Source organism: Mus musculus, chromosome 4 (assembly GCF_000001635.26).
Source record: "Mus musculus strain C57BL/6J chromosome 4, GRCm38.p6 C57BL/6J".
NCBI lineage: Eukaryota > Metazoa > Chordata > Mammalia > Rodentia > Muridae > Mus > Mus musculus.
The window spans coordinates 94,955,624-94,969,890 of NC_000070.6; the positions used below are offsets into that span (position 1 = coordinate 94,955,624).

Sequence of the window (14,267 nt, forward strand, 5' to 3'; positions counted from 1 at the left end):
TTTGTGAATGAAACTGTGTTAAAGTATATTAGATGACTAAACAATGATATATAAGGCTTATTCCAGCAGACCTTTTTATTTGGTGATCAATAGGAGAAATAGTACCTTTATTTATACTAAGTTGCTAAATTGCTAAATCAATCAATCAATCAATGCTAAAAGCACAAAGCTGAGAAAACCATGCATTGATTTAAAAGGTTCCTGGAAACACAGAATAATTTAAAAATCACAATAAATCAAAGTCTCACATTTAGATCCAGAATATTAACTGTCTAAACATTGTAAGGAGTCTAGGCTTATTAAAATTTTTTTTTTTTTCCCAGAGGGTAAGGTTAAATTTCCCTTTTGAAGAGGTAACAGAATTATAGTACCAGGTCTAAGGACTCCTGGGCCTTTCTAAGCCTGGACTTAAATCACAATTTCTACACTGAGCAGTATGACCAAATATAATATGTCTCTTTGCCACTCCATTAGCTTATAGGTGAATGGGTGTGACACTAACGCTGCAAAGGTCTGTCAAGGGATTGACTGTGATCACATAAAGACCTTGAACATAGCAAGCAGCGAGAGCTGCTTTAACTAGTTTATAAATGAGGACCCAAGCCCTGCCAGGGAAACATAACTGCAACAGTATTTCTTAACATCTTGCTTTGAAAAGTGAAAAGCCAAAACTAAAGTCTACTTAATGGGCATCTGCAGGCAGGAAGAGGCCTAGAAAAATCAAGGAACTCAATTTACTAAGACCATATTGCAAATTATAAATTTCAGCTTACTGTATCACATTAAAAACAATAAACTCCACAACAACTTGTCAAAATTCAACCAGAAAACGAGACTATTTGGCCATGTCGAGGGTTGAGTGACTCCTGTTGTACTCAGGTCCCCTAGGCAATAATCCCCAATACTCAATGTGCCAGAGCTTTGAAGCACTAGCTCAAATTTTTTCAAACTATTAATCTGTGAAATAAAATAATTTTTAAAAAAATTCCAAAATGTAATCAGCAAGGCTAAGAGAATGGTCCAGTGGTTAAGTGCTTGTCTTGTAAGCAAGAGAGCTGGAGTCTGGAGTCCCGGAAACCCATGCATATGCTGTGTGAGCATAGTAGCTCACCTGTAATTCCAGTCAAGCTGACGAGCAAAATTAACAACACAGGCAAGTTGTGGTTTTAATAGAGACCATGCCTCAACAAATAAGGTGTGAGAATAATAGAGGACGTTCTTGACATGAACCTGAGGCTCACATATGCATACAGAGACAATAACACGAATGCACGCGCATGTGTGTACACACATACACACGCGTGCATGGGAAAAAGAAAAAACCTATTTCCTGGATACATGCAACTACTGGGCATTTTTTTCATGTACTTTCTACACATGTGTGTTAAGTTAAAAAAAAAATACATTATGTAACATAACATTGTACCTTTTTGGAAGTTTTGAAGCTTTCGAAAATTTAATAGGTTTGCACTTTTCCTCTTCTTTTCTTCTTGCCATCTCCTCCACAGACAAATGCTAAAAGAGCCAATCAAAGGGCAGAATAAATATAACAGTTAAGAACATGTGAGAACAAGACCAAACAGGTTGGTATACATTGTTTCCTTGCTACTAATAAATATTGGGCAATAACTTCTAAAATTATATCAAATTATATAGCCGCATCAAAAGGAAAATTTGCTTCTTCTGAATTGCCCATTTCAATCAATGGTAACAGTCATTAAGTTTCAAAAACCTTCAAGTCTATCATTTCCCATTTTTAGTTTCCAGGGCTGAGGTGGCTGAATTTTCTTTCACAACTCAGATATCACAGTGTGATAATCAAGAATGTGTGACAATCAAGCGTGCAGATTCCAAGGGCTAAGGAGGTAGCTCCGTGGTGAAGCATGCCCAGCATGCACGAGGCCTCGCTTTGATCTCTGGCACCATGGACTGGGGGTCCTCAAAAATCAAAAAATTCTGGAGCAGAAATGTACAGCTCTACTACATCATTAGCTGAGAGACCATCACCGAGCTCTGGAGCCTTCATGCTTCAGTTTCCACATCTTTATGAAGCAAATAATAAGAGCACTAATAATAGTGTCATGGTGTGCTGTGCAGTTAACTACGTAAATGTTCATAATCTAGTCACCTCTACACTCTTAATTATACATACTATGCACCTTTCCCAGAATATTAGTATTTTCCTATATCTGTGCCTTTGCCTGTGCAACTCCCGCAGCCTAGAATGCTTCCATCTACATTTTGAGGTGATTCTTCTCCTGATCCTTGGGTTCAAACATCTCACTTTTTATGAACTCTTTCCTCATCACACTCTGGGAGTACCTCATATCCTTAGACCAACCTTATGGGAAGGAACCATATATTACTTGTTATTATGCCAGCAAGAGTTCAGGTGTAAGGCTGGGGGCAGGTAGGGGGCATGAGGAAGGTAACATTTCTGAGTACCTCGTCTGAGCAGCTTTACTGGATGTCCAATACTAAGATCTTAATACACTTCCTCTCAGTTCTTTTAAAATTCTTTCAGAGGGCTATCATCCTTACTTCATAAGTTAAAATTTAAGATTTAGTACAGTTAAGTAGCTACTTGAGATAACAAAACTAATACTTTCTTTCCACTCTACTACACTAATTATTGACAACAAATTTTATATGTGTACACATGTGTGCATGTGTATATATGTACAATATTTGTTGCCTATGTTTCCTATCAGGGACCCAACTTCTATTAGTAGAAATAACACTTGAATATATATAATTCAGTATGTATAATATTTAGAACAGTATTTCAATTGGTTATCAAACATCATTCAAAAGAATATCATTTGAGAGAGAGAGAGAAAGAGAGCGAGCAAGCATTTTATGGGGCTAAGGGAAGAGCGAGCTGTTGCTGGCTTTCTGCAGGCTAGTCACAGGAACCATGGTGGCGAGTGAGACCACCATTGCCTATTGCTGGTGCTTAGCCGGTTTAGTGTCTGTGTGTGTGTGTGTGTGTGTGTGTGTGTGTGTGTGTGTATGTGTGTGTCCGCTCGTGCATGCTTATGTAACTACATGCTACACATCTTGACTTAAGAGACAACAATGTGGAGATTGAGAATCAAAATTCTCAGCACAAGTCAGACTTCTAATTAACTCTACCATTTGCCTATGGCTTGGTTAATGGTAATTTTTCAATAAACTAATTAACATAGGGAAGATCATACACACAGTAACAATGAAATCAGCATAATATATAGGAATTAAAATAATGAAACAAGGTTTCATGGATGAACCACAAATATGGCCAAATTACCTCAAATGTTTGTCCTTCTAAGTCTTTTGCATCACACCAGTTTCCCCATGGATCTCGGACCCTGCGTCTCCTCGTTCGCTACATTCAGAACAAAAATAAAGGCAAACGTAACAAAATTAGCCTGGTTAAAATCTTTAACATATGAACACACAACATGTAAACAATAACTATTTAAGTAATGTCTGATCATCACTCAGTAAACTGTATTCTACTGACCATGTGTACCAGTGAGTTCTCTGCTTAGATACCCAACCCAATTCTGGGCACTAGCAGCAGCCGGCAAGGCAGACCTAGGCGGTGGCATCAAAGGACTGCTTTAAAAAGCATGGCGCTAACAATTTTCTGCATTTGACTTGATTTCCTTCTTACTTTCCTTTCCATTACCACTTAGGAGCTAAAACACCAAGATAAAAATATGTTAAGATCAAAAAGAACAAAGCAAATGGATTTGCTTCCATTTATCTGTGGTAGAAAAGAACACATAGCAAAAGGTGTAGTGAAAATAGAAAAAGAAAGAAAAAGATTATCCCAGCTTTAGGAAGGTCAGTGCTAAATTAATATAAACACTGAGAAGCCACAAAATGTGTAGACTCTATGACTTAGCTAGATTTGCTAACATTGTATCTGAGGTGTGTAAAATGGACCAGCTTCGAAAGAGAGGTGTGTAACTTGTACAATCCAAAGAGCCATTTGAAAACAACCTTTCTTAAAACAGCAAATCTGGGTAGAAATTGTTCACAGCCAAAATAATCTGGGATTTATTTTACCTGTCACCAATTTAATGTGAAACTAATGAGATCTTATTGTGACTGGCTTACAGGAAACTTGCTGGACAACTGTTATTTTGTTTTTGAGATATGGTCTCACAGTAGAGATCAGGCTGTCCTTGAACTCACACAAATCTGCCTGCCTCTCCCTTTTTAATGCAGAGATTAAATGCACATGCCACCACACCCAGCTAGTGTGTATGGTGCTGTGCTTTTCTGTTTTTATGTTTTCTTGATGTTTAGGTTGTTTTCCCTACATGTATGTCAGTGCACTACATGCATGCCTGATGTCCAGGAAGCCAGAAGAGCATGTTAGATCCTCTGGAACTGGAGTTACAAACACCTGTAATTTCCATGTGGGTGCTTGGGTCTTTTGCAACAGCAACAAGTACTCTTAACCATTGTGCCTTCTCTGGAGCACCTGACATGTTAGGTTTATAAATCAAGACCACTTTGGTAAAACATGTTTTTACATACTCTGCCAGTGAATTTGAAGGGTTTCCTAGTTTGTTTGGTCTCTGTTTCATAATTAAATGGCTAAGGTGAAACACAAGAGAAAACATGTTCTCCCACTCACTGACCACTTAAATTCCATAGACTCTACTTAGTTTGACCATCACAGACGCCACTCAATGAGCAGCTGCTTACCATAGACTGCAGGCGCCAGGCAAGCTGGTATGCTGCTTCTGCATCCTTTCTGTCGGCCGCTCGTACTTTATCAAGTGGTTGTGGCCTGTTATATACTGCCTGCTCTATTGGGATTCAGGAAAGATAAAACAATCTATTATTCTGTACAATCTGTTAATTAGGAAGACATACTATACTGACTACAGCTGAACCCCCATGATTCTTATCCCACAATCATAGATTTGATGTGCCACTTAGTTTTTAAATAGCGCTGTTATGCTCAATGAAAGCAATTATCTAAAAAATAAGTAATGTGTATAACTTCTGGTTAAATGAGCACCTAGCTCATTTTGCTAACTTTGGCAGTTTAATACAAAAAACAGTATGTCATCTCTTTGTGGCTGCATCCAAAAGTAACTTAGTTACCTATAAAGCTAGTCTCTACACAGAGCTTGGGGCACAAAAGCCATCTACATGAAAGAGTATCCCTAAGGTAAAGTGTGCATTCTCAACACACAAAAAACTAAATCATTTGTCAGAGACTTTGTGGTTAGCTCTCTTAGATCAACTCCAAAACCAGGGGAGGGAAGGCTCTGGTTCCTATCACCATCAGCTTACTGCAGAGCTTTGTCATGTAAATTCAATGATAGGGTAGAATTCACACTGACATATGTATACTCATCAACTTTGAATCAGAAAAATCAAGAATGACAGACTTTCACTAATTAAAGCAATTGTGTATGCATGTGTGTAGGTGCATGCATGTTGAAATCATAGGACAACTTTTGGGAATAGGTCCTCTCCTACCAAGTAGATCCCAGTGATCAAACTCAAGTCCCAGGCTCAGGGGCAAATCCCACTGAGCCATCTCACCAGTCTCATAAAAATATGTTGTGCTTTTATTATAATTAAATATACAGATTCGAGCAGGAATACAGTACAGGGTGAGTAATCCTTATTCAAAATATATTACAACAAATATACTTCAAATATTAGACTTTGTTCGATCTTGGAATATGTGCAAAAAAAGTTCCCAACATCTAAATTTTTTTTAACAGTTATGCTCGTCTCAACTCGTATTTGTAAAGTAAACATGCTATTCTTAGATTTCTCATGAAGTTATTTACTTTTACTTGACAAAGAATTCTTTTGATGAATTATTTCTATTATGAAGATAAAATACTTTCCTTTAAAATTGTATCTTCAAAGGGAACCTGTTTAATTAGCAGAAATCTCTTTAACATCAAAATCTTAATGATACACTTATTTCATGTTATACTCTCTCTCTCTCTGAATTCCATGTACTTAAATCCACTTGAATTTGAACCATTATAAAAATTAATGGGTGCTATAAGGATAAAATGCCAAGTAAAAGATGTTGGGTTTTTATTTTTACCACATCCAAAATTGATTGCTCCTATCAACTCGAGGTATGTATGAATCCGTCCAATACAATTAACATCCCCACAGTTCTTCAGGCCAGGACGTACTGAGGTCTTATTTAAGTATTTCGGTTTGCATATTTCCCTAATTAAGAGATGGAAGTACAATTATTTTGTATGAATAGACATTTTAAAAAAGATTTCTGGGGAAAACTTTTAATATATGAAATATATTAAAATTTTACCTTCACTCAACACCTAACTGTGTAACAAATAAATACCCAAGTGTCCTTTTTTTCACATGTAAAGTATCTTTAAAGGATTCAACAACTTACAAATATTTGTAAGAATGATTGTGTTACAAGTATTCTTTCCCCAAAACTAAGCCCCACAGATCCCAGGTATCCCCTAACCTTGAAATTAGAAGCTTGTTTTGTACAAAACCAATTCACATCTGCATCAGTGAATAAAAGAGCACTTTGGGAATTAGGAGACTTAGTACTGAGACACCCCCTACCATTCCTTTTTACAGTACTGGCCTCCTGCTGATGGGCAGCTGGTCTAACAGTGAGTTATACTCTTGGTCCCAAGGTTTTCCCAGCTTTGCCAATGCTGTTAACTATTAGCTCTCTCAAAAAATACTTAAGTATTATATATTTATTTTTAATTGTAAGAACTTACTCTACAAAGGAAAACAAATAGACATATTCTAGGGTATTCCAAAGGAAATCAAGAAACTGCCAATGAAATTAAAGATTCATACAATAATCTTATTTACTTAATGTACTTTGAACAGGAACAGTGAACTTTACAATATTAGAAATCAATGCTGCAATGTTAGGTAGACAGGCTCAACTTTCACAATCCTATGAGAACGACTTTCCAATCTCATCTTAGAAGGGAGCCCACAAGCTGGCAGAATCACTCCAGCACCTACTTAACATGAAGAAGTGGAGAGATGCAGATGCAGACAGTGACGCAGGCCTTAACTGACTGCACAGACAAGACTTGCTCACTTTATTCTCTAAGTATCTGTTCCACGTCCCAGACACTGCTGTAGGAACAAGAGTCTGGGAGAAGAGCAATGAAAAGTTCCGAATTTCAAAGACCTTAAATTCCAATGGAGATTATTAATACATAAAGAAATACTATCTATTTTTGTTATAATTGTGATAGAGAATATTATAACTTCCACAGAAAAACTGAGACTTCAGTGTTTCCTGAAAGCACACAAACTATACAACATGACAGGAATGTAAAGAGCACAGCTCCTAAAGGATGTCAGGGGTCTGAGAACCGGCTTTGTCTACCTCTGTCTTCTCTAATCAACAGACCTAGTCATGACTTAGATCGTAAATATATCTGTTCACCAAAGACACTCAATCTTCTTCCTCCAACAACAAAATGCCTTGTCTTCTAAGCACTTCTTATAAGCAGTGGGCACTGGATAAAACAGACAGAACCATCTTACCACTGCCTGCCTCTTAAAGGACTATGTATGGTAGGCGACAATTCACAAAATGGGAGCATTTTCAGTGGTGTTAAGTTGTATGACAAAAACAAATACAGGATGCTAGAACAGGGAGGAGCATCGCCACACACATCGCCTTCCCTGAGTAGAACCAAAGAGCCAACGAGCCAGCACCCCAGAAGCTCTGAAGGAGTAGAAGGGAAGGCTGGAGTTACAGCTCTTTTAAAGAGCTTACTGAACCAACAATGAAGCTGAAGCTGCCCTCACACCTCATGGGACCTGTAAACAGGTCTTCAGCCTCTCTGTACTTGGTTTTCATTTGTAAGGAAAGTGAAGTCAGTTTAAATATAATGTATGGTATGTAGTAGAATAAGGTCGAATTATGTTATTAACAGTTTATTAACACTTTCATAAAAACACAACCCCTAAATAAAACCAATTGTACCTGTTCTCATGGAAAAGAAAGGTCTGGTAGGTCTCTTTGTTTTTAAAACTTTATCTTCCCCTTTTAAAAAAAAATTACCACCTGTATATTGTTCTGTACTTTATACTTTCTCTTTAATAACATTCTTTTGCTTTTATACTTTCCCATTAAATCTTCATATTTAAACAATACCAAATAGGCTTTGTGTATTAAAGAAACGGACTTAGGAAACTACTGCCATATAACTGACACTATCTGTGTAATTTATCCTGCTAATTTAAAAATCCAAAATTCAGTGTAACAAATGAAATTTATCTAAAATAACATTAAGTATGTACAAGTTGTGACATTTCTGAGGTAGAAACTGTTTTGAAGGCCTTCAACTTTAGCTATCCATCTTTTTATTTCCAAAACCAAACCCAGGTATGGAGAGAGATCTAGTTTAACCCACATTTAAAAGCTATCAACTAGGCACTGTGGAGTAACAGAATGAGTTGGACTGACAGTGTTCATGGGTCAGTGGCTCATTGAAAGATCAAAGGCAGGTACCCTAAACCTCTATCTGAGAATTGCGCTAATCTGTTTCAAACAGCGAAGATCCCATTTGCTATTTCACAGGACTGTTGTGAGGACTCGGATGAGATGATACAGGGCAGCTTTCTGTAAACCACAAAGCACTAGGTAAACGTCAGTTGTTTCTCCTGTGTATTCCTTACTCTAACGACATCCTTAGCTACAAGATGGTTCTTTAGCGCTGATGAGGAAAAGCCAAGAGCAAACTTTTTTTTTTTTAAGAACATGGCTGGCTTTAAAAGCCAAGTAAATTAATGTTATCTAAGTAAAATGAGTTATTTAACAATGTGCATATTAATCTTTCTAGCAGAAAGCCACTGAAACAGGACAGAGAAACCTTTGATAGAGGAGAAAATAAAGGACAACACAGAATTCCCACCCAAAGAACTAGAAAGCTCTCTACAACATTAATAGCAACTATGGATGCTTAAAGGAGGCTTACTAAGCTATCATGAACAAGTCTAGTTACTTTCTGTGTATTTAGGCTAATGAGGAGGGTAGTGCTTTGGTTTAATAAGTAATTGTGCTCATTCCACAAAGTTGCAAGTACTGAAGAGCTATTTCAGACAATTTCTGCACTACAGGCTCAACAATATTCCTGTCTCTAAGTTTGTCCTTATTTATACTGAAATACATGTGAAAACTGGAAAGTCTCTCCTTTCCCAGGACAATATGTTCTATAGTTAAAGCTTCCCAACACGGCCCCAAGAAACTGCTGCCACCTAAAAAGTATGGCCACTCCCTTCTTGCCAGGCTTCCACTCTACAGTGGGATGATGTACTGGGATAGCAATGGATGACCATGCTTACCCAAGTTTTTAAGAGGTCCATTATGAGAAACTTTAAATCATGACTACTGAAGGAAGACACGCAAAAGCTCTTTGGATCTCTAGCAAATCCACAATTCTGCATGGGCCGAATCAATATACTTTAGAGTATCAAGTTTTCAGAACATGTATAATGTAATTCTTACCACTGATCCAAAATGTAGTTTCTAATTTTCAAATAGCGTTCTGGTGTTTTAGTTTGGCGCCCCTCAAAAAACTCAGGAATCGCTTGCTTTTCTTCTTCTTGAATGACATTTCTATCTATTTCAACTTCTTGTTCTGGTGGCTTAAGCTCTTCTCCTTCATGGTTTTCCTCCTCAATTTGGCAAGGAGGCAAAAGCATTTCATTTCCACTTGAGTCCTGCCTCTCACAGGGCTCTGGAGAAGGCGAGTGCTTGGCTTCCTCTCTTACTTCTCCTCTGTGTAGAGTGTGTTCTTCCACCACTTTATTGTATTTCTCATTTAATTCGGCTGAGTTTTTGTCAGTACTTTTCTGTTTTTCAGCCCATGATGCAATTTCTGAGCTTGAACATGCTTCTCCTTCACCTTGCTTCACATTCTGAAGAGACTCTCCTGAAGATTTAGCTAATGGACCTTCTTGGCATAATTCTCCTTGATTGGTGGTATACATTTTACTATTAGGAACATCTAAAGTAAGATGGCTGCCAGAATTCTGTGATGTTTGAGAAGTCAACTCATCCAGCTCATCTGTGATATCTACATCTTCATCGTCAGATAACTTCTCAATCTTTACAGCATTCAGGCAGGGATCAGCACTTCCCCTTAAACAGGCTGCTGCCCACGCCTTCGTCCTGTCATCTTTGTTTTTAACCTGAAGATCACTGCTGCTCTTCTGAGTTGGTGTTTCTTTTTCCACATCCCACTTTACCTTATAAAGAATCAAAATCACACACACACAATATTAAGATTTAAAGTTTAATCACCTTACACACACACACACAAAATAGAGAAAATATTTTTTAAAGTAAGTACATGTTAACAGACATACCTTTACTTGCTTTAAAAAAAAAATCTTGTAAACATTAAAAAAAAAAAAAAACTTGCCAAGTAAAATAAACATCACACACCAAAGTTTCAATGTTAGACCCAATTAACCAGACCCAAAGTCTATACATTTCAGTGAACATCTACATAGTTAGAACAGTCACCCTGAAGCTGTGGAGCGTCACACTGGATTTTACACTTTCATGACTGAATACATTATGCACTTATCCACCACCAAAAATGAAGACTACTTGACAGAATTTTGGTGTTTTAGTTTTGCTTGACTAGAAAAGCAGTTAGCTTTATATCCTCTTTCCTATTTCATGTCCATCATCGGCACTCTGTCTGTCTTCATCCCCTAATAGTTAGCCTTTCTTGTGCTCTTTTCTACATGTTATGTTGTACCCAATTTCCTAGATTGCCTATATGAAAGACAACACCCTCTTTCTGAGAGAATGTGGTCTTGCTTAATAATATATACACACAAATACACACACATACATATATATTTGATATACATATGTATATATGTGTGTATATATACACACACACACATATATGTATATATATTTGATATATATATATCAAAGTTTCATTATTCAGTCATCTGGTGATGAACAACTAGGAAAATTCCAATTTTTTGCTATACTGAATAAAGCACAACTAGTAGAATACATTATTTACATTGGAAAAAAGGATCTCACCTGAGGCACTTCCAATTTTTATCTAATTATGCTTCTAGAGCTTAAATGAATACAGTGGTCTGGAGAGCTGGCTCAGCAATTAAGGAATACTGGCTGCTTTTCCAGAGGACAGGATCAGTTTCTAGAACCCACACAGAGACTCACAGCCACCTGTAACTCCAATTAAGGATTCAATGCCCAACCCCTTCTGGCCTCTGAGGACACTGAATACACTGTGGTAAACACAGATTCATGTAGGCAAAACATTCATATACGTGTGTGTGTGTGTGTATATATATGATAAAAATGAACTACCCTAACTCAAAAAATGTACACAACTAAATACAGAACAAATTATTTGAAAAATTAAGGAACTTGACCATGAATACATCTTTCTAAACAGGGTTAATAAATTTTTCAGACAGTTCTTTATAACAATAATAAAAACCCTTTTGTTTGTAAACAGATTTCATAATTATATTAGTAAGCATTTCTATCTCCTAAATTATAAAATTTCCACAGGTTTCTTTCACAGTGCAAATATTTCTAAAATAGATATTTTCTGGAGAAAGCGTTAAGGCTGCTTGCCATTTCCTCTCAGGAATGAATACACTGCTTTACAGACTTTACAGCAGCATCACTCAGAACAAGGAAGAGGTGCTGAAGCACTACAGCACGTACATCAGCACAGGTGCGCTGCACTTGGCTGCAGCCTGGATACAGCTGCCCCAAAGTGATTTTAAAAATTAGCAAACAAAACAAACAAATAAAAAGCGAGTGGGCCAGTCAGAGGGCTTAGTGGGTAAGCCAAGCTTGACAGCGTGAGTTCAGTCTCCAGGATCCACACGGCACAGGATCCACACGGCACAGGTCCTCCCACCTCCATATCCCTGGTGTGCCATGCATGCATGCTCACGTACACACACAGAATTCTATGAGTATTTACTACTGTAACTATAGAAACTCTCAGCAGTAAGACTAGTTAGCTGGAGGAGATTATTCATGCCTACAATCTCAGCACTCAGCAGGATTATAATATTGCTCTAGGTTAGACTGAGCTGTGTATTAAGAGCCTGTCTCAACAACAACAATATCAAAAACAAAACAATCTAGACTATACTTATAGTTTGCACTAAGTAATTATGCTCACTGACTTTCCTAAATTTCGTCATTAATTAGGGTATCTGTACTCTGCTTACCTTATTTTTAAAGTACTGTCTGGCATAACTCTTCACTTGTAAAACTGTGCGACTTTTAAGTAGTGTTGCGATTTTGGTCCACCTTCGGCCAAATTTAGCCTGTTACCAAAACAGAAACAAATTTGCTTTATAGTACCTTACTTAGTAATATTTCAAGCAGCTGCCACATTAAAGAAAACAACTAACAGAAAATTTATCTATATTTCTAAAGCACAAAATGAAACCTGATCTATTAGACTATGTGTTGAAAATCCAAGCCCACATTTCTTTGACTCTGGAGTTCTAGAAACTTACAACAGTCCAAAAGTGAGGTAAGTCATATATACCTACCTATCTACCTACCTACCTACCTACCTACCTACCTACCTACCTATCTATCTATCTAGTATGCATATACATATATATGTGTATATATTATTATTTTTTTTTACAGAATCAACTGGACACCTTCTGCACTAATTGCAACTTTTAAACTCAGAGTTTGTATCCACAATACCTATTAAATGTCCTGTAGCAAACCTACTACACTGGGTTTATAGTGAAATGACTTTTAGATTCAATCACATATTGAAAAGTTTGAAAAATCTCCAGATAGTTTACATATTTGTATTAAAACACCACATAGCTCTCATGCTACTGGATAAAAAAATACATATTTTACTTCTCATAATTTCTATGTTAATAATTCAATTTTATTAAAAAACCTTCCATAAATATTATATACTACCTAAATAATATATATACAGTCTCAAAATCAACTTAGGTTAATTCTGAGTTACATGTACCCTAAAAGAAAAATATACAATCTACTCTTGATAGTTTAAAAGTTAATGGTTATTTTATTAAATGTTTTCCATGTTATGAAGTATTTTCAAGAGCTGAACCACACATACACTTTTTATACTTCTAAACTTCTGTATTGAAAGAGATTTCACTGAAGCATAACAAGAAAATGTTTCTGGTCTTCAAAGATCTGTATGAAAAGTATGGATTATGTACAATGACAAACAGATAAAAAAGGAAGAATCCAGCTCCTATCCAAATATACACAGTTTCTTTTTTATTTGCTTCTAGAATAATTTTACAGTAAGTTAAAATTTCTCTGTTTACCAGTCCTTGTTCAAACAGCTCTTTCTCTTCTACTGTCCACTTTACTGAATGACTGGCTGGTTTTGCAGGAGAATCTACCCTGAAGGAAAAGAGGAATTGCAAACAAAACAAAACAAACAAACAAAAAATGAAATGGAACATTCCATATTTATGCAGCTAAAGGTTATAAACCAGTGTTTCTTCCCAATGCTATGACCCTTTAAGTACAGTTCCTCATGTTGTTGTGACCCTCAACAATCAAATCATTTCATTGTTATGTCATCATAACTGTAACTTTATTCCTGTTATGAATCGTAATGTAAATACCTGTTTTCTGATGGTTCTGGGCAACCACTGTGAAAGGGGACTGGGAGCTGCTGTTAAACCAGTCACGAGCTAAAACCATGACTTCCTAGTCTTACAGGAGGAGGGAAGGAGGCAGCTGAGGCAGCTGGTGCCAAACAGTAAGGTTTACCCTGCTCTCTATCTCTATCAGAATGACAGGAGCCCAAACAATACAATCCCTGGGTCTGAATGAACACAACACTAAAAGACATCAAAAGAAGTCAGCCTGATAGCAAGTAGACCTCTTCAGACTGAAAGTAAACACCAGGCAGTAATATATTCCCAAAATCTAAGAGTTTAAATCATAAAACTATGGCATCTCATTTACTGCTTTTAAATTCTGTATCACAAGAAATTAAAGCATACGAAGGAAGCTCTCTACTTTCAACAAGCCATCCCATCTTCTCACTAACTTCACTTTGCTATTCAGCAAAATATAAAAGCAGAGGTTGCTCAGTGCTCAAGTCTGCACTTATGACCATCTTTTTTCCAATTAAAAACAGTATTTGGAAACGTTTAATTTTTCTTGAAAGTTTTTAGACAAATGTTGCTATGCAACCCTAGTTGGCCTGGGACTGTATAGAGCA

General features: G+C 36.8%; 1 protein-coding gene across 11 annotated transcripts in view; it reads right to left on the reverse strand.

Moving 5' to 3' along the window:
- Positions 1-14,267, reverse strand: part of Mysm1 (myb-like, SWIRM and MPN domains 1) — a 37,119-nt gene that overhangs the window by 13,587 nt on the left and 9,265 nt on the right. For 7 of the 11 annotated variants that reach the window (XM_006503170.4, XM_017320261.2, XM_017320259.2 and 4 more), the window contains exons 6-12: positions 13,357-13,435; positions 12,247-12,345; positions 9,506-10,248; positions 6,080-6,210; positions 4,705-4,808; positions 3,290-3,367; positions 1,427-1,515 (exon numbers count right to left, since the gene is read on the reverse strand). In XM_006503170.4, the coding sequence (XP_006503233.2) occupies positions 1,427-1,515; positions 3,290-3,367; positions 4,705-4,808; positions 6,080-6,210; positions 9,506-10,248; positions 12,247-12,345; positions 13,357-13,435 (1,323 nt within the window). The remainder of the gene's footprint in view (positions 1-1,426; positions 1,516-3,289; positions 3,368-4,704; positions 4,809-6,079; positions 6,211-9,505; positions 10,249-12,246; positions 12,346-13,356; positions 13,436-14,267) is intronic. The other 4 variants (XR_003954970.1, XR_003954969.1, XR_003954971.1 and 1 more) reach the window with 2 other exon arrangements.